Source organism: Alligator mississippiensis, chromosome 5 (assembly GCF_030867095.1).
Source record: "Alligator mississippiensis isolate rAllMis1 chromosome 5, rAllMis1, whole genome shotgun sequence".
In the NCBI taxonomy this organism is placed as follows: domain Eukaryota; kingdom Metazoa; phylum Chordata; order Crocodylia; family Alligatoridae; genus Alligator; species Alligator mississippiensis.
This window is the reverse complement of record NC_081828.1, coordinates 61,454,889-61,476,595: the sequence shown is the minus strand read 5'-3', so window position 1 is coordinate 61,476,595 and position 21,707 is coordinate 61,454,889. Positions and strand designations below refer to the sequence as shown.

Sequence of the window (21,707 nt, the reverse complement as noted above, 5' to 3'; positions counted from 1 at the left end):
TTTAAAATCAGAAAACTTTAATTTTAAAAGGATAAAATCATTTAGCTATTTTTCTAAATATTTTCATGCTAAGGAATTTAGCTAAATTGATCCTTTTCCTGTCCCAAAATTTGACTTAGCATCAGAATTTTTCAGTGAAGAATGTTTCACTGAAAAATTCTCAGTGGGAGCTATTAGTTATGATGTTAGATGTATTCTGGATTTCAAAACCATATGGCAGTAGGAAGCTTTAGATCTATTCTGTATAACCAGTTAAATAATATATTATTCTGTACTGAACTGCAGTGAAATATATTTAGGTAGATTTATAACCCTTGTGTTTTTGACATTTACCTTCTTCACAAAAATGGGAGCCATCTTTTCTGGTTTCTATTCTGTTGCTGTTTATTTACTAGTTCCTTATAACTTTCTGACTTTAGAAACCTAGGGAAGGAGTCCTTGGCCATGAGACTATAGATTAATCTCTGAGCCTCATCAAAACAGTTGATGGTTGGTTCTGAGATATTCTGTGAGATGTGGTCCCTGGTAGTAAAGTCAATATTAATCTGTGGAGAGAGGGTGACAGAAATTAGTTTAAATTTAATTGGAGAACTGAAGTTTGTATCTATATATAACACAATAATTATTTGAATTTCTTCTCAAAACACAGTCTGATGCAAAACAGGAGGAAGGTCATGCCTTTGCTTTCTAGCATACTGAATTTGTTTAATTTGCTTCTCTAGTCTTAAAGGGTACCCATAGACATGCAGGGATGCTGCTCTGTAATTACAGTGTGTCAGAGAAAACTTGATTAATTGAGTTGAGATGCTCCAGCAGCCTCCACATCTCATGCATTCAGCTTTCTTGAGCTTCAAAATCATGGCAGAAGTGCTTTAACTAAAGCTTGTTGAAAGCGCCCCCCTCTACCATTTTGAAGTATGGGGTTGCTGAATACATGAGATACTGCAAGTGTTTTAATTAAAGTGGCTCTTGGAGCTGCTCTAATTAAAGCACCCTGCCCTCCCCACTCTAGTCCCAGAGAACATGTAAAGATGCCCAAAGATATGATATCTATTAAGAAAGAAGAAAAACATTGCATCTTATTATTTAAGGACAGATAAATGCAGAAAATGATAATGCATTATATTACCAAAATAAAGTATTTGCATTTCTTTTTTGAGAACTAACGTTTGCAAAAGATATTCCTTACTATACACAATTCCATAGACTCGGAAATCTTAATTATCCTGTCTTCCCATGGCTATATAAATATCAACGAAGCAGAGTACTCTTCTCCATATCAATCACAGATGTGTAACATCTTAATTGTAAAGGTATTAATCAGTGTGGCTCACAGTACAAATAGAGTTTCTGTACTTTATCTTTAGAGGGTTAATTATAAAAAAAGACAACACTGTGGTCCATGAGAATAAGATAATTACATAGTACTAGTTTTCCTCCTTGTTCCAGCTTCAAATATTAGATGTTTTCCTAATATTGCTCTTTACATAAACAATTGCTGTGGTTGTTTCAGTGATCTTAATTAACTGTGAAACAGAGAAGGCCCAGGAATGGGAAAAGAAATGCCCACAAAATGATTCCTCTCCACTCAGTGGTAAAACATTTTAGAATCCCAAGTATTAACTGTTCCTGCATTCCTAGTTGCTGGAGCCTGGACTAGTAGCCCAGACTACAACATGTTCTCCAGCTATGTGATTCAGCTTACCCATCTATAAAGTAAGAATAATTATCTTGTCTATGTGACAGCTATTGTGAAACTTGACTGAAGTTTGTAAAGCCTGATGGGAACTTCTGAAGAGGAAGCTGCCCTATGGCTAGGGACAGTAATTACACACAAACTGGTATAAGTAATGAGAAAATGGTTCACATCTGTAACACAACAGATGTTTAGTGCATATATATCACTTTCAAAATGGCTAAAACTGGTTTAAAATAAACCAGATGGATGTAGTATCAGACTTAACTGATTTAAGTTAAATCAGTTTATTGAAATTCTGTCCCAGATTCCCTCCAGATTTGAATTAACTCAGTCCCCCAGCATCCCAGGATGCTTTGCACATCCCCTGCAGAACCCTTGTTTGAAGGGTGGGTGGGTTATCCTTGGCCTAGGAAGGCGTGCTCCAGCACACCTAGTCTTCTGGCCTGAGCCACTGTGGGCTGCATTTCCAGAATCAAAAGTGAATGTCTGTTCACTTGTTTATGGGTTCAATCTATGCAGCTCAGACTAGCCTGTGAAGACTGAATCAATTCAGCCTCAGGGTTTTTGACTATCTGTACTTAGCCCAAATGGGCTAGGGTGTGACTTTAGGCAGAGTCCCGAGCTCAGGATTGATACAGAAGCTTCCTCAACCCAGCAGTAATTTCAAGATGTATTGTGAACTTCAACTTCTCACATGAATCATCCATGCTTTGGAGAGAGCTGACAGTTGTAGGGGTGGGACAGAGGACATAAATTTGCTGCAGACATATAGGCCTGAAAGAAAATGTGTTACTTCACATTTCATCTTACTCATATTAGGCAGTGAATGGGAAGGAATGAAGTCAAGGCTGAACCCAATCTCTACCTGCCTGTTTTGGGAAGGGTATAATGGGTGTATTATTTAGCACCCACTTACTCCTAAATGCAAGGTCCAAACAATCTACTCAGAAATTATATATAATGCTTGAACAGGTTATCTGTTTCTAAATCTGAACTAGTAAACTATTTTTCTATTCTGGAAAGTGGCTGTTTTATCAAAATATCATACATGCTTTGGATTTATCAATGTGAAAGATTATTTTTCATTTTTGGGTAAGCCATATGCTTTTCTCCAAATATTATCAGAAATTATCCAAAGAAAATTACACATAGAAGCAACAAATTCATGTGAAAGTGATGTGCACTGGTTATCAAGTGATTTAAGAGTAACAATCAATAATAAGGTAATAAAGATTAAATCAGCCTTCTATATTTCTATAGTCTGTTACAATATTGGCCTATTCCAACTAATAGCATTTTTTGGATATTATCCCATGAGCTATTATAATCAATTGCCTTGGACTCATATTCATAAACGATATCATATCTGGTCAATTCAGAAGACAAATTACAATAGGCTTTGCCTTTGTTCTTTAATAAAACTAAAATAAAGAAAAAATAAATGAAAAAGTTATTCTGCGGAAATGAGATAAAAAAATATTTAAAATATTCCTGTTAATCATACAGATATCATGTCCTGGATTTTAATCTGTTTCTTGCCACTTTTTCTTGAAACAATTTTTGTTTTGTTTTAGTTTTAGTTTTGATTCATTGCATAGGCTGAAGTATTTATGGGTTTGGTTAGCCTAAAGAAAGGTATAAACATAGTAGGAAAAATGCCACTACTATAATCTGGACTTGGGATGCAAGTGGTATAGTAGCAGGCTTCTGTTATGGTGTAGTAACTAGAAGCGAGATAGTATAAAATCCCTCTTTTAAACCCCACAAATAATATAAATGGAGGAAAGGGCTTTCAAAAGTGCCTAAAGGCCAGATTTTGAAAGGTACTTAGGCACCAAATTCCCAATGATATCAATTTAGCACAAGTCCCACAGAGAACCAAGGCAGGAAGACTGTGTAAAGGTCTTGAGAGGGACATTCCACTTCCTCTCCAGCATCTTGATCCTCATTTCTAGATCTAAATATCTAGATCTGAATTTGAATGTGTTTTGTTAACATCACAGACTTATGGTGCTCTGTCTCTCCTCAGCAATTCAGTAATATCAACTGAACATAATTTAGATAATTCCTATTATAATTCTTTCCTTCTGTTATAATTTACTCAGGCATCAGCTGCCTTAATCTAATTGGTTAGGCTGCTGTTATTTGAAAACCCCTCCAAGTATTGTTTTATCTCACACAGAAGAAGGGCATGTAATTGAAATAAAATGAAGTGACTGGTGAGGACAACTGAATTCTCTCTTACTCCTAAACCGCACTATTAGCATTTAATTAGGATAACGTATTTTTTGTTACTGTCTGCAGTTACAGTTACATAGTTTCACTCATATTTCCCATGTACCAAATCCTGGGAAGCAATAACTCCAATTGTTTTCCAAGTTGCAAGTACTCAACACCTTCCTGGATTTTGGCCTCGCAATATTTGTGAAGGTTTCTGTTTTTAATAATGATTAATACAGCTTTGATCAGCCATAAGACATATGAACATTCAAAGCTCTGTCATAATCAAAAGCCGAAATAACAGTGTAAAAGCCTATGAGGGAGGACATCATAGAGAAAATTAATTAGCAGATTTGTTCATTCACACAAAGCATTTTCTTATATAATAATCAAATTGAACATTATGACAGGCATATTTGAAATGTTGTTTCAAAATTCATCTCATCAAAAATAACTGTTAAAGGAAATGAAAAACATAATGGTCACTGGCACATTCTTGTCTACCTCCTCTGTAGAGGAAATGTTGTTTATTGTATCATAAAGAAGCATATTGTCAATTGAAAGCAAAGCAAAGTGAACATAGACCTCCTCATTGCTAAAAATATTGGGCATAGAGCTGAACCTCAAACATGTCTTCTTGAAATATTATTCAATCAATACATGCATCTGTGTGCTCCAGACAACATATATTTCTTGATGAAGAAGTAAAACCAAGCTAGAACTTAAATTGTATGAAAGTTTATTTGTCTGTATTTCTAGCTGTTTTTTTTTCATAAATGCCTCTTGGTTTAGACCAAAGGTGGTCCAAATACCTCTGGACCTTGGCCCAGGTCTGACCCAGAGAGCCATGGCATCAGCCTGCAGGACTCCCCATTGGTTGGGAAACTGGCAGTGTGGGGGCAGTAGCAATCAGTACTGCCACCCCTCCCCCACTGCCAATTAGCAATTAGTACTGCCTCCCCTCAATGCCCTGCATGGCCAGATAGGGGTTAGGCCAGGGGCGAGCAATTATTTCAGGTGGAGTGCTGCTTACTGAGTTTTGGCAAGCTATTGAGGGCCACATGAAAGGCAGCCAGGGCAGATAAATATTAATTTTCTAAATTTTGTAGGGGCCCCACAGGCCACATAGAATGGCCTGGCGGACCACATGCGGGCCACATTTTGCCCACCCCGGGGCCAGATTAGGGTTGGATCATGCCCCACCTCATGTGACTGCATTGGGGTTGGACAATGCCCCCCACTCCTGCTGTGGATGGATTGGACCTTACTGGACCCTGGATTGGGCCCACTGGCTGGATCCATCCCGCAGATGGACTGGGTACAGCCCATCTTGCCTGCCAGGGAAACAGTTGAGCACAACCAATTTTTACAGATGCTGTTCCTATACATCAGAACATTTTAGTGGTGGATACCTCTAAGCTTAATGGAGATCTTTACTCCTGCCCCCCCCGCAGATACCCAACACATTTATGAATAACTGTGTTACCTCCTTTGGAGCATCGGCCCCGATGAATTCTGAATAAATCTTTTGGGCTTTTGAGGCAATTTTAACGGAGGACTTTGTTTTTTTGAAGTCTTCACAGGCCAACCAGAACTCAATGTTCTCTTCGCTGAACTCTGACTTCAGGAATGCTCTAAAAGCAGCCAAGCCATCTGCAGAAATAAACAAGAAGAGGTATGGAGAACAGTAGCATAGCCACCTGTGGAAGACTGGGGCATGAGCCTGGGGCACTAATGCTAAAGATGTGCCAGAATGGCACTATATTATGCCATGAAATCTATGGCTGTCCCTTGTTGCTGGCAACTGGAATCAGCAGCACTAGGGCCAGTGGTGCACCTGGGGACTCATATCCCTGGTCCCCTCATCAACCTCACATTGCTCAGGAGATGCTGCTGTAGTGGGGGGTTACTACAGCTTTCCTCCTGCAGCCACAGACTGTTGCCAGGGCAAAAGGGATGAGCAGAAGCCAGGACTGCAGTCTGCAGTAGGGGCTGTGAGAGGCTCTGTGCATGTAGCAGCTGCTGCATTAACCCCTTGGCTGACCACCTTGGCTGGACATGCTGACCCCTCCCTTGCAAAATCTCACCAGTTGCACCTGTGGTGGAAAGTGATATTATAAATAAGTGCATTTATTTTCATAAACATCATAGTCACCTGATTATCCGTTTGATATTACTGTGCCTGATTACCAAGAGTTACCTCAAAGGAGGGAATGAATCTGATATGGAACAATGACAAAGATAAGGCTCCTATTTGAAATACCTATCTATATTAACTGGGGTGTGGCCTAGTTGTCTTCCTTTACCATAGCCTAGGAAATCCTATACTTGAAAGATGCTAAACTTAATGAAAGAGTAAGAGGGCTGTCAGTAGACTGAGGCTGATACCTATATTGATTGAGATACAGAGACAGAAAAAAACATTCTCTGACATGACAGTCTGCTTCTCTCAGGCAGAGATATGGTTTATCTCGTCTGAGGGAAACTTGCAATGCTCTCAAGGAAAGATTGAAGTTTAGGTGAAAGGAAGGACTTTTTGCTTTGTCTGTACTGATAGGTAGGGTTGAATATACTTCCCCCCTCAATCCCCTGCACACATTTGTCTATACCAGAAGTTCTCAACCTTTTTAGATTTAAGTCCTGCCCTCATTTGATTCAAAGCAGCTCTCTGTAACTCCTGTGTATTAAGCATCAACTCATTAAAAAAAAATCTATTTATTACTGTGCTTACTTCCTTGCACAGGGACCAGACATTGGGGGAGGAGCAGTGGACAAGCAGGGAGAACCTTGAGCCTGCATTTTATCATTTCACACCTGCTTATCTCTTTATACCTCCTGGGACCCTTCAAAAGATTTTGCTGCACCCCAGGGTGACATGGCACACTGGTTGAAAATCATTTGTCTATACCAGGGGTCAGCAACCCCTGGCATGTGTGCTGAGCATGGCACATGAGGCCATTTTGCTCAGCATGCCACTGCCGGCCTGTGCTCTAGGCAGCTGCTGCCAGCCACGAAGCCTGGGCTGCTCCCAGTAGGCAGCTGGGCAGCTGCAAGCCCAGCTGTGGTTGGCAGCAGGTACCCAGAGCCTGGTCTGGCTGCAGCCGGGAGGCTGCAATCATCTGCTCCTTGCTCTGGCATTATCTCCATACCGGCGGGTGCATGCATGCCTCAGAGTGGACTTTGTCCAGTGGCCCAGGAGCCCAGTTCTGTGTGACTGTGCATCTGGTTCTGTGTGTTTGTCTGCCTCTGTCTGGTCCTGTCTGCCTGTGTGCACACACATGTGTCTGGTTCTGGATGTGCGCATGCATGTGTCTGTTCTGGGTGTGTTCTGGCTCTCTGTGTTTGTGCATGTGGTTCTCTGTGTGCATGTGTCTGGTTCTCTCAATGCTTTCCTTTTTTTTCCTCTCTCCTCTTTCTCTTACGTGTCTTTTTTTCTCTCTTATTGCAACATGCTCAACAAAAAAGGAATACATAACAAAGGCAACATTTATGATTATTAAATATACTAATATGCAGTGTGTCCTGCCATGTACACCCCCTCTCCCCCCCCCCCACCCCCCCAATTTTGTTTTTCTGGTAGGCCGGCACTCCAGCACCTTCCAAGGTAGACATTGTGGTTTTTTCGGCACTCCGGCCAAAAAACGTTGCCTACTCCTGGTCTATACTGTCTGTTCTTTAGCTCATCCCCCTTCTACGCTAGCAGTCCGTCCCTCCACTCACCTCCTAGTTTCCCCCTTCCTTCACAGCATTGGGACTTACCTTCGCATGCAAGCCTCAAGCACAACTCCCTGTTTTCATCTTCCAGCCCCTTTGTACCCTATTTCCTTTTTCTATTGTCACCAAGTAGAGAAAAGCCAGAAGGAGAACAGGTATAATCTTCAGACTGATGCTTACAAGTATCTCATGAGGCTTGACATTGAGAAGCACAAAGACCTGCATTTAGGAGAGAAGAATCCCATGCACCACTATAGGCTTGGGACCAACTGGCTAACCAGCAGCTCTGCAGAAAAGGACATGGGAGTTACAGTGGACAAGTAGCTGAATATGAGTCAACAGTGTGCCCTTGTTGCCAGGAAGGTTAACAGCATATTGGGCTTCATTAGGAGGTGCATTGTCAGGAGATAGAGGGAAGTAATTATTTAATTATTCCTCTCTATTCTACACTGGAGTATTGTGTAAAGTTTTGTTCTACCCCCCCCCCCCCATGCAGTACAGAAGGATGTGGAAAAGCTGGAGATAGTCCAATGGAGGGTAACAAAAATGGTTAGGGGGCTGGGGCACATGACTTATGAGAAGCAGCTAAAGGAACTGAGCTTGTTTAGTCTGCAGAAGAGAAGACTGTGGGGGTGGGATTTAATAGCAGCTTTTGATAACCTAGAACTACCTGAAGGTTGGTTCTAAAGAGCTGGACTGTTCTCAGTGGTGTCAGATGGCAGAACAAGGAGCAACAGCCTCAAGTTGCAGCAAGGGAAGTTTAGGTTGGATATTAGGACAAACTTTCTCACTAGGAGGGCAGTGAAGCACTGGAATGGGTTACCTAGAGAGGTGGTAGAATCTCCATCCTTGGATGTTTTTGAGGCCCAGCTTAACAAAGCCCTGGCTGGAATTATTTAGTTTGGGATGGTCCTACTTTGAGCAAGTGGTTAAACTAGATGACCTCCCGAGGTCCCTTTCAACCCTACTTTTCTATGAATCTAAGTATTCAGTAAACAAGCCCGGGATTCATCCTAGTGCAGTGCGAAACAGATAAACAGCCCATTAAGGATGGCTTTGCTACCTGCTGCAAAGTGTGATGTAGGTAGCAAAGGTTCAGATAATGGGTTGACTTTAAGGTATCAGTGTAGATGTGCTGTTTGTTGTTTTAACTCTGCTCTGTGTGCGAGGCATCCCTGAGAGAAAGAAAAAATAAATCTTTGTTTTGAATAGGTGGGGTTTTTCAGTTACTTTAATCAGTCCCTCTCATAAGCACCCAGAGAAAAGGAATGTAAGTAGCAAAACTGGATTTTTTTGGGTTAAGGCAACTGATAAACAGATTTAAAAGTGGCTAGAGCACAGGGTTTCATCCAGGGGAATATGTCAGGCCTGTCTCCTGAGGCCTGCGCCCAAAAGTGACAAAATGATCTAAAATCGTCTCCCTGTAAGCATAATAACTTTCAGTATTTTCTTGAATACTACACATCTTCCAATAAGACATGCACCTTGTTTCTTGGGGAGGCAGACTGAAGAGACACAGTGGGATAGTTCAATCAACTAGAGTACAATTATAGATAGGGATAGATTCTTCAGGAAAGATAGGCAGTGGAAAAAGAGGATGTGTTGCTCTCTATATATATATATATAAAGGCAATGTACACCTGTTCAGAGGTGCAGTATGAAGTGGATGGTAGGCCTGCTGAGAGCAGCAGGGGGGATGTGATGGTGGGCATCTGTTACAGGTCTCCAAACCAAGAGGAGGGGTAGACAAGGCCTTCTTGAAACAACTGACAGAAGCTTTCAAATTTCAGGGCTTGGTTTTCATGGAGGACTTTAATTATTGGGACATAATACTTTAATTTAATTATCGGGACAAGGGAAACACAGCAGTGTAAAAGCAGTCCATTAAGTTTCTGGAGTGTTTTGAGGATAACTTTGTTTCAGATGGTAGAGAGGCCAATGAGGAAGGAAGGTCTTCTTGACTTAACGCCCACGAACAAGGAGGACTTGGCTGAGAATAGAAAGGTAGAAGGTAACTTGGGTGACAATGACCACACAATTATAAGAGTCCAATATCATGATGGGAGGGAGGGAGGAGATCACCAGAATAAGGCCACTGGACTTCAGAAAAGCAGACATTAACACATTCAAGGACCTACTAGGTAGGATCCCTTGAGAGGCAAGTCTGAGGGTAAAAAAAGTCCAGGAGAACAGGCTATACTTTAACAAGGCTTTCTTAAAGGTTCATGAGCAAGCTATCTCAATGAGAAAGAAGAAGGGGAAGAGCAACTGAAGACAATCCTGGCTAGACAGTGATCTCTTCAAGCAGTTGAAACTCAAAAAGGAATCCAATAACCAGTGAAAACTTGGTCACCCAAGTTACTTTCCACCAGGAAAGAGTATAAGAATGACACACAGGCTTTCAGGGAGAAAATTAGGAAAGGGCAAGGCACAATTTAAGATGTAGCTAGCAAGGAATGTAACAGGCAACAAAAAGAGATTCTAAGGTTATGTCAAAAGTCAGTGGAAAACCAGAGATTCCATAGGCCTTTTACAGAATGCAAAAGGCAGTTTAGTAACAAAGTGCAGAGAAGGCTTTTTTAGTTTTTATGATTTTTTTATTTTCATTATCATAAATAGGGAACAGGTACCAAATGACAAGTGCAGCTGGCAGCAGGAACAGGGAAGGAGACAAAAAGCTTAGAGTAATGGCAGAACAGGTTAGGGATTACTTAGAGAAGCTAGATGGCTTCATATCAGGAGGGACAGATAGGATGCAGTCAAAGGTACTTAAGGAATTTTGGCTGAGGTAATTGAAGAGCCATTAGCTATCCTTTTCCAGACTTCTTCAGACTCTGCTTCAGTTTGAACATGTGTTTCTGTGTGAGAGGATGGCACTGGATTCTTGATTTGGTCCATGGCATGCTGTTTCTGTTGCTCCAGTTTTTCCATTTCCTGTTGTTGTCATGAGGTTTCAAAGTACTGGGATCCCTACAGCAGACTCTTCCTCCATTTGGGGTGGTCCTGGGTGATAGTGACCCACAAGTTGAAATCAATGTTGCATTTTTTTAAGTTGGCCTTGAGGACATCCCTGAAATGCCTTATCTGTCCTCCTCCCAGCCTTGGCTGAGTTGGGAAAATAAAACTTGATTCAGGACTCTGGAGTCAGACATTCAGGTGGCATGGCCGGCGCAACAAAGTTGACACTGGATGATCATTCCCTGAATATTCATGGTGTTTGCTTGCAGGAGAATGCTAATGTTGGTTCATCTGTCTTTCTGGTGGATTCAGAGGAACTTATACAGGCAGCATTGATAGTACTTCTCCAACAAATTTAGATGTCTCCTGTACATTGTCTATGTCTCACCTCTGTACAGCAAAGTGGGGATCATGACTGCTTGATAAACCATGAGCTTGGTTTCGGATCCGATGTTGCAATAATCGAACACCCATTTCTTCAGGCATCCCAAGATTGTACTTGTACATTTGAGATGATGCTGTATTTCTTCATTGATGTCAGTCTTCCATGAGATGGCTTCCAAGGAACCGAAAATACTCAAAATTCTCCAGTCTCACCATGGATCTGGATTACCAGAGCTGGGGACTGTTCATTAGGAGTTTGTTGATGGAGGACCTTAGTCTTCTTAATGTTAAGCATCAGTCCCATATTTTTGTATGCCTGGTAAAGACTTTGATGATTGCTTGAAGGTCTGTTTCCAAGTAACCATACTGGAGCTCAATGTTTGAGGTTGGGGTGGTCCTGGTTTTGGCTTGGAGTCAGCTGAATTTAAGCAGCTTACCATCCATTCAGTAGTTTTGTTTCAGTCTGGCTGGAAGCTTGTTGGTGGTCAGAGGTAGCATCGTGGCAAGTAATGTTGAGAAGAGCGCTGGAGTGATGAGGCAGCCTTGCTTAATTACCATTTTAACCTCAAAGGGATCTGTGATAGAACCATTACTGAGAACCACTGCTCACATACTACATACATAGAGCAGGCAGAGGACTGAAAAATTTTAGTGGGCATCCATACTTCAGAAGGATCCTCCACAAATCTTGACTGACAGTCAAAAGCTTGCTTGAGGTCAAAGAAGGCACCGTAGAGAGACTTATGTTGTTCTCAGTATTTCTCCTGCACCTAGTGAGCTGTGAAGTTCACATCAGTTGCATCTCTTGATGTCCTATATCCACACTGAGATTCCAGGAGGAACTCTTCAGCCAGTGGAAGGAGATGGTTCAGGAGGGTTCTCACAATGATCTTTCCTGTGGTAGATAGCAAGGTGATCCTTCTGTAGTTTCTACCGTCAGACTTGTCTCCTTTCTTGAATCATGGCATCTCAGGTCACCTGGGATTTCCTCATCATTCCAGTTTCTTAAGATGAGGGCATGAAACTGTTATCTGAGTTCTCCTCCCCCCTGTTTGAAGATTTTAGCAGAGATTCCATCCACTCCAGATGCCTTGCTGTCCTTCATCTGCTTGATGGCTTTCCTCACCTTGTCAAGGGTTAGAGAGATTCCAAGATCATCTCTGACTGGGTGTTGTAGGATGGAGTTGAGAACACTCTTATCCACAGCAGAATCTCAATGTAGAAGGTCTTCAAAATGCTCCTTCCAACAAGCAATGATAGCTCCCCTTTCCTTGATCATGTCCCCTCTATCCTTAGGTCTCGAGAGGGTTGGTCGCTGAGTGCTTGGACCTTAGATGGTTTTGGTGGCACTGAAAAAACTGCATATTATGAACGTCAGCAAGAAATTTAATCTCCTTAGCCTTGTCTTCCTACCATTTCTTCTTCATATCACAGGTTCTCCTTTGGACCCCTACCTTGGCTTGTTGGAAATTCAATTTCTTTGCTTGGATTTGTGGTCATTTAGCTAAGAAAAAAGGTCTTGCACTTGCAATCAATCAATTCTTGGATCTCCCAATCATTCTCATTGAATCAGTCTTGATGTTTTCTAGTAGAGAATCCAAGTGTCTCAACACAGGCACTGATGATGGTGGCCTTAAGGGCACCTCACACACTGCTGGAATTATCCCATTCTTGTTGATTAGAATTCACCAGTTTTTTGTTGAGGTACTGGTAGAAGAGGTCTTGCTTGCTTAGGTCCTTGAGTCTTTCAGTGTTCATCTTCCTTTGGCATTGCTTCTACTGCATCCATCATTTGGGAGCCATCTTGAATGACATAACTGAGTGGATGAGTCAGTGATAAGTCCAGCAGTCATCAGCTCCTAGCATAGCTTGGGTGATGTGGGCATCTTTGTGATCCTAGGCACAGATGATATAATAGTTAATCAAGTGCCAATGCTTAGATTGTGGGTGTTGCCATGATGTCTTGTGCTTGTTTTTCTTGCAGAACAGGGTGTTGGTGATACCCATGTTCTGTGCATTTGGTCAAGAAAAGGATGCCAGTGGAGTTGAGCTTTCCTACTCCTTCCTTACCAATGGTTCTGTTCCAGAGATTAGAGTCCCTTCCAACTCTGGCTTTGAAATCACTGAGAAGAGTAAGTCTGTTGCCCTCCAGAATGGCAGAGAGGACTTGGTCAAGGTTGGCATAGAAGTCCTCCTTGGTTTCATCGACAGTGTCAAGAGTTGGGGCATACACGCTGATGACAGAGGCATATTGATTCCCTGCCAGTTTAAGATGGAGTGTCATGAGGTGCTTATTAATTCCAATAGGAAATTTACTGAGTTAGTTTATGAGTTCCTTCTTAATGGCAAAACCAACTCCATGAAGTCAACATTTGCCTTCCTGGTTACCCTTCCAGAAGAAGGTAGCCACTTCCATGTTCTTTGAACTGTCCATCTCCTGCTTGCTGGGTCTCACACAGTGCAGCTACATTGATGTTGTGTTGCTTGAGTTCTTGGCCCATAATTACAGTGCAGTGCTCTGGGAGTTCACTATTAGGGTTGTCTATGGGGGTCCTGACGTTCCAAGTCCCAAAAATGATGATGTATCTTCACTGGTATTTTCAACTGTAGTAAAGGTGATCCCACCAGATGCGGTTATCCAGTCAGGAAGAAATACAGAATACTGTATGGGACAGGCTATGTTTAGGACACCTTTCATAATTCCTTCTCATGTATGGTGAGAAGAGCAGATCTTGAAGAGGGTTGCTCAGTCACAGTTACAGCCATTGAATTTCTCTCCAGTCTTTTCCGAGTGCTAGATGACCTTCTTGTAACTGCTGCTTTCATGCCAGTTCATAATTAGGAGCTTTCAGACCACACAATCCTGCTCCTGTCACCATTAGCTGGTTGCCAAAGGGCTTGAGGAATGTGTGGGAAAAGCTGTTTTCATGGAATACACCTGTGCGTGACTTCATTTTTTGTGAAGGAACTGTTGCACATCAGGTTTCACACAGCTTTTGACAGAATGGGACCTTGATCCAATAGTAAGAAGACCAAGACAACTGGGGATCTTGTTCCACTGCAGCCTGCATCTGTATTCACAGTCATTTTGATTCTGACATCTTCTTCTGCCTGCTCTTCATTTGAGGATTTGTAGATCCATGCCTGGGGGCTGGGCCGGCTTATTATAGTGGCAACCAGTATTTGCCATGTCACAGCACTGTCAGAGCATATATGTGGCTCTCCAGGAGGAAAATCATTGCCATCTGCTGTCCTTACCACATCCTAGTGGTGCTGCCATTGCTTGGTCCATGACTGCTTATTTGTCAGTTACCCCTGTTTATTTCACAGCTAACCTTCCCTGAACGTCATTCCACTATCTGCCATTTATGAATGTGCTGGGTAGCAGTACAGCTCTGCCCTACAGTGTTCGAGTATAACTGAGGACTGGTTTTTGTGCTCTGAATTTAATATCAGCATAATTAAATTTTAGCATTGGAAGTTGATCCAATAATCTTCACTCAGCTGAGCTCCCACTGAAGAAATGCTGGGTTCCTGAGAAAGGTTTCCCAACAAATGTTGGTGAATTTTGTACTTGGAAACTAAATTTTAATTTGATTACTAGCTACAATGCATGAAAAACCTTAATGTTCTGCTGTTTACATGACTGTAATTTATATAAGAGTTCTACACGTAAGGAGGACTTTAGGGATTGCAGCACTGATACAACACTTTGGACATTCAAATTCAATACCTGACTAGCGAATTTCCAGGGTGGACTTTACTATTTCTGTTACCCAGTTCTTCATCAGTTAACCAAGGATAATGGCCTTTCTTTCCTTCTACCCTTTGCTTTATCCATTTATAACTTATTTAAGGTTAGGTCTGTCATTCACTCTACGTAGCCTGCCATGCTAGTATCTTGATCTACATTGGAACCTCTATGTACTGCACTGCTTCAATAATCATTACAAATCTTGTCATTTGAAAACAAATTTCTCACATCAAGGAAATCCATTTCAAACTGATCCTGAGACAGTTTGTGAAAATTTAGAACTCATTTTGGGGAAATGAAGCTGTATTTTTATTTAAAGTCCATGCATTTGAGAAGGGAACATTTAAGAATGCAATTTAAATTCAGGTTTTAAGACATTCAATTGAAAACTCCATCTGGCAACTGTAATGTAAATGCAGAGATATTCATTAAGTTCAAGCAATCCATTTAGAATTTGTGATGCAATGGGCACTGAAATAGGAATGAATGATGATGATGGGACTTTTGACTACCTGTAGTTGAATTGTGGCAGAGCCTGCCCCCACTGAAGTCCTCAAAACTTTTACAGCTATGTCAATGGTAGTGGGTGGAGTTTCCACCAGGCAAAAAACAGTGGAGGGATGAAAAGAAGGAAAAAAAGTGTGGCTCTTTGAATTGAGAGCTATCTTATACTCTGCACATAGCATGGGTCATAATAGGACCTGGGCCTGTGTGCTGGTAATGCATATTACTGAAATACACAGAAAATAACAACACATTACAACCTCCTTTCTAGGAGGCAAATCCAAATTATGAGTCTGGCTTCATTGCATACAAAGGTTGAGCCTTATTCAACTATTCCTGTAGTAGTAGCTGCTGCTCAGCAACTCTTAGCATCTAATTTAATATATAAATAGGTCTTGTAGTAAGGAAACCAAGGTCAGGAAGCACAACTTGTAATGATGCATCATCTGAACTGCTCAGTCCAAACTGTTCAATTGCTATTGAGCATGAGTGAGGAGAGAGGAAAAATGGAAGATAGGGGAGAGAAAATTACTTGCAAGCAGTAATTTGAATGGGTCCATAATCAAAATTGGTTGGGGATTGAAAGATGATTTGGAAATAGCTCTCTCTACTGGGAAGATGGCTTTGAACATTCAAAAGAGAGTTTGTATTTATTTGAAAAGGAGCCAATGCAAAGAGCACATGAAGATTTTTTTTTCTAATTTTGTAAAAGAAACAGCTTAGCACATATTTTTTGTTCATATGTGGCTAATTTAGTACAGAGTAGATATAACAATACAGCAAGAATCAGTTGTATTATATAGGTTGCTGAAATTTTCATTTGAAACCTCACTTCTGTTATGCTTTTTGTGTTGTTAACTTTCAGCATGAGTAGGTCTGATGAAATGTGTAAATTTAATCATATGTGTTTTCAAGATTAGGGCCTAAAATAGGTTTGTTGCCAACCATGTCATGTTTTCAGTGGTACCTAAGGAAAGCTGTACTTTTGGTTAAAATGCAAAGGTATAGCACAAATATGCTGATTATATCTAAAAATATCTTTGAGAAAGCAGAATATGTCATGCTGACAGTTTCACATTTTTTCTCTGCCTTTAGGTTTTATCTCAGCTATGCAAAAGCCCCTTCATACTCTTTTGCCTGGAAAAAGTGGGAGACTGCCAGAGTTCAGCATGTGTAGGTATACTCAAGTTTTCCTGAAGTAGCTAGTTCAGATACTGCTAGCGATATAACTGTGGTAGCACAGAACTCAGTAAGGGTTAATAATCAAGTACTTACCCACTTTCTCAAGCAGACTTTGCAGCCCATGTACTTTGTGCCTCTGATGCTACCCTAGCAAGCTAGCTTTGAGCCAGCTCAGAAAGGCCTTGCTGTCACTTCAGGAAATATAGTATAGACATACCCCTGGTCTGATTTTCATTCTCACTTTAAGTCAGTGGTATACCTAGGGTGGGGGGCTTGGGGCAGCCATCCTGGGAGCTGACTTGAGGGGAGTAGAGTGGGAAAAAAAGACTGCTGCAGTACCTGTGTAGTTGCGCCAGCAGTGGTAACCAGATGTTTTCACTGTCCTGCATGTGCTAGCTGCCCTGGGCACCTGGCCACATTGCTACACCACTGCTCTAAATGTCTACACTGGTGCTCCCACTCAGCTCTACCAAACCTGGAAATGAGATGAAGCCATTTGAAGGCATGTCCTCTGCTGTCACTTCCAAGCATACCAGAGACAGGTTTTGAGTCCAGTGGCAGGGGGCACCTCTGGCACAGTTTTATCACCTCATTTCTGGGTTTGGTACAGATGGGAGTGGGTAGATGGAGTATGCTTGGCAGCACCTTCTCATAAGCACCGGGGATTTATTGCTGATGTAGTCTTAGTAAAGATATGCTGGACCTTTTTGATTAAGAAAAAAAACACAAACAAACTAAACAAACCCCAATTCAAGACCATGCACTATCTTATATTACATATGAATATTATTTAATTATGTCATATCTCTGATGCATAACTAAGTTAACATATGAGAAGTGAAGGAGGGCTGCTTTTTTGGTGCCTCACTTCTGATCATTTTTGTGCCACATTCAATGGCAACACATCCTATTTAGACTTGCCCCTTGACTTGCCCCAGTTTCACTTCCATTTACTATTTCTCTTCTCATCTCTAGTCATCTGATGGAAGGTTAATGTATTCTGCATAACTACAAATTAGGGGTCCAGTAAGGTATCACATTTATTGTATGATAAACTGTAACATGCCACATATTCAGCCAATGTGTCATATGATAAAAATGGCAAAGAAGCCATAAAGATGTTCCACATTATTTAATGGGGAGCATCTTTATGACTGTTTTGCATCATGCTTTAGTTTAGTTTAGTTTAGTTTAGTTTAGTTTAATGTTACTATAAAGCCACACTGTGCAGCCCAATGTCAGGGTCTATGGCATAGCTTTAAACTTCCTGGCTTCAAATTTGTGTCTCATGTCAGGCTGCACAGTAGAGTTTTAAAGGTCCCCGAGCATGAGGAACTGATAGGATCCGCATGTTCCAGCAAGTTTAAAGTTGTGCTGTGCAGCCTGGCATTGGCTCTAAAGATCCAGGTGCATGATAGGATCTGAGGAACTTTTATCTCAGATCCCAAAAATAACATGGCCTGCAATGACACCTCTCACCTCTATCCTTGGAAAGGTCTTTGAAAAGATTATTAAGAATCATATTTGTGCATGTCCAGCAGGAAAAATAATGCAGCAGGGCAACCAGCATGGATTTGTAGCAGGTAGATCATGCCTGACTAATCTGGTTTCCTTTTATGACCAGGCCACAAAACGCTTAGATGTAAGAGTAGAGATGGATGTCATATACTTGGATTTTAGGAAGGCCTTTGATACAGTATCTCATCCCATTCTCATAAATAAATTAAGAGGCTGTGACTTAGATGATTACACAGTCCGGTGCGTGGAAAATTGGCTTGGGGGTTGCACCCGGATAGTGGTAGTGGTTGGGTCAGTATTTTTACCTAGGGCGTAAAAATATTCAGCACACCTACTGGCTGGGAAATGACCCTCTCAGCAGCACAGAAGTGGAAAGGATCTCGGAGCCATAGGGGACTCCAAGATGAATATGAGTCATCAGTGTAATGAAATCATCAGCAAAGTTAATCGCACTTTATCATGCATCATCAGATGCATGACAAATAGAACCAATGAGGTGATACTTCCCCTCTATGTGGCATTGGTCAGACCGCAGGAGGAGTACATCATCCAGTTTTGGGCGCCGTACTTTAAGAAGGATTGCGATAGACTTGAGAGGGTCCAGAGGAGGGCTACTCATATGGTTAAGGGTTTGCAGGTCAAGCCCTATGAAGAGAGTCTAAGGGACATGGGCCTCTTCAGCCTCTGCAAGAGAAGGCTGAGAGGTAATCTTGTGGCTGCCTACAAATTCATAAGTGGGGGTGCAGCAAGGAATCTGAGATACTCTGTTCACCAGGGCATCTCTTGGGGCAACAAGGAACAATGGTCACAAACTGACAGAGAACAGATTTAGGTTAGACATCAGGAAGAACTTCTTCACGGTAAGGGTGCCCAAAGTTTGGAATGAGCTTCCAAAGGAGGTGGTGCTCTCCCCTATCTTGGGGGGTCTTTAAAAGAAGGCTGGATAGGCAGCCGGCTGGGGTCATCTGACCCCAGCACTCTTTCCTGCCTAGGCAGGGGGTCGGACTTGATGATCTGTTGAGGTCCCTTTCAACCCTAGCATCTATGAATCTATGAGAGTCCTTGGACATCTGGCCTAGCAGGACATGCTATTTTTGGGATCCAGGATAAAATTCCTCATATCCAATTGCAGGTTTAAATTAATATCTGTCAGGGGTCTCTAAGATGGCAGAATATAAATTCCTTTAAATTGCACAGGAAACTCAATTAAGATGGTAAGTTTTGTTAGGGAGATGAATATTGCTTCATTCTTCTACTTAAATCAGAGGGAAAGCTCTGTTTCCTCTCACTGGCTTGGTTAAGCAGTGCTATACCACAGGTCTCAATCTTATTTCAGTCTATATTAGCTACTGTACTACTCCAGTTGGATAACAAATGTAGTGCCTGATACTGCAATGTTTTCATTGTGGACATAGTTTTTACATTAATCACTGTATTATCTCATATTACATCTTCAGACAATTTAGGGTCTTAGTGGTCCATTTTAAAGCACATATAACCGGACTGTGATAGCCTACTTATCAAATACATTGTTCTAATCTTGAAATTGTAGAGAATTTCATTTTTAGTTAGGGCTGACTGTGTAGCTGCAGAAAACTCCCACTTCTTTGGATGGAACAACTTAAGTTGAAGTGCTAAATACTTGAGAATGATCCTATATTACAGTTCAGAATGCTACTAAAATCCTCAGTGGGGCTGTAGTTGAAGACAAAACTTGGCCTCATGTATATTTAACCTCTTTGTGGCACCACAAATTGCATGCCCAGAATACTAAAACATACCTCACACTGAAAATTTGCAGTGTGGGGGCAAAATATGCTACTGGGAAATCCTGGTAACAAAAAAAAATGCAGTGAAAAAAGTGGCTCAGTGCACACAACAGGAACATGCACTGGCAGACAGAGAGGCTCAGTCCTCCAGGGAGACACTCTGCCTGTTGGCTAGAGTGTTTCCCCATCTCTAGTTCTGCCTTGGCTCCTCCAGCACACTGGGAGCTGGGAGAAGTGGGAAAACAGCAGTTTCCCCAACGCCAGGCATTCTGCCCTGCACCAAAACCTACATGCAGGGGCGTGCGCAGCAGCAGAAAGTAGCAAAACAAATTTGTGCCGTGACATTTTTTTGCCACTGTAAGCACACACCCCTGCATGTAGGGATGTGTCCTAGGTGGCACATTCAGGTTAAATTGCCATTTGATGAAAAGATCTTTGGTTTTGATCCTGTTGAAGCCAGTGTCAAAGCTTTCAGTGAGTTGAGGTAAACAGGGTGATTTTGTTTTTAACAGTTATAGGTGCTTCTTACCTTTATTAGCCAGCACAGTATCCACAGATTCAGACCATGCCATTGTTTCCCTAGTGGTTGACCTGTGAAAACAACATCTACCCTTGAAAATAGCATTGTGATCTTTTGCCTATGTATTCTATGGCAGTTTTTATAGTACTTGAAACACTAGTTTAAGGCTACATCATTAATGAAGTAAGATGAGTTAGGTAGAGCATTGCACTTTATATCAAACAGAAAAAGGTCAACAAAACATATGACTCTCTTTAGTGTGCAGATAACCATATAGCACCATAAAACTGAATGTAATTTGACATTGGCAACTTGATTGTTAATCTAGATGACAGTAGCAATAATGTTTGCAATTGGTTGAAGTATAATAAAGGAATAGGAGTGATGTTACTTACTGTTGAGTAGTAGAATACTGAATTTCTTCTTAACTTTGAATAGATTAACCATTAATTTATATGACATTTTTTTGCTTAGAATGACTAGAACTATCTAAAAAGCTATCATGCTAGCAGCAGTGTGATAAATGGGCTATGTCTAGATTTCTTAGTGTTATGAGGAATTGGATCAGTTCATACTTTTGGTTCTCAACTGGGTTTTGATTAAGTATTTATTAAAACTGTAATAGTCTTTCTCTTTTTTTGTTTCCCTTCAGTGTTGAAGGTTTCTCCTCCCCATCCTTTAGAAAGCACAAGAATGAATCCAATTAGCTCAATCAATTCTCCCTTCTGGGCTGATTTATCTAAATCTAGGCACCTGTCAGGCAAGAATAAGCACTTTTCCAAACTAGTTTATAATTTTCAGCACACATTCCTTCAAAGGAAACACACATTTTGAACTGATATACGTGCAGTCTGATCTAAAACATAGACTTTTTCATTATCTAAGGTATTATCAATTTTCTTTTCAACAAACAACGCACATTATTACATGTGTCTTCCACTCTAGAGGATATCTAGTGAAAAGCATACAAGTGATTTTTTTTTGTTTTGTTTTATTAGGCTGGCTATATTTTCTAAAAAATGGGCAGTTTGCTGAAGAGTTGACTGGGCAGTCATATTTATAGTACACTGTATTTAGTTTAGGTTCTCTTTAAGCCACCTATCACTGATAATTTAGCATTTCACCATGAAGTACTTTACATATGCATAGGGAAATGACTATGCAACTCAACTGCATATATTTCTAAGTCCATGTCTACACTAGGAAAAAGGTGTATTGTTTACTAATATGTGAAATGCTTAATGTAAACAGGGCAAGTTGTTGACTGAGCATGAAATCTGGGTTTAGGATATATCTTGACCAGCTAATTCATGTTAAAGCTATAATTTGTATTGTCCACAGTAAATTTCAACATGATAAAACTTCACCTTTTATTTTCCTAGGGAAGACAAAGCCTGAGCCATATGCACAGTAGGCTCTTCTACCTTAAATGAATCTGAATGCCAATAACAAATGTTTATGGTAAACCTAAGGAATTAACTGAGA

At 41.1% G+C, this 21,707-nt stretch overlaps 1 protein-coding gene across 1 annotated transcript; it reads right to left on the bottom strand.

The window, feature by feature from the left end:
- Window positions 1–338: 338 nt before the first annotated feature.
- On the bottom strand, window positions 339–21,414 carry RGS21 (regulator of G protein signaling 21). Its single transcript, XM_019500177.1, has 4 exons — window positions 21,362–21,414; window positions 20,232–20,308; window positions 5,406–5,572; window positions 339–545 (listed from the first exon to the last, which is right to left on the bottom strand). Exons 1-4 carry the CDS (start codon window positions 21,412–21,414, stop codon window positions 339–341), a joined length of 504 nt encoding a protein of 167 aa, XP_019355722.1.
- Between the last annotated feature and the right edge of the window lie 293 nt (window positions 21,415–21,707).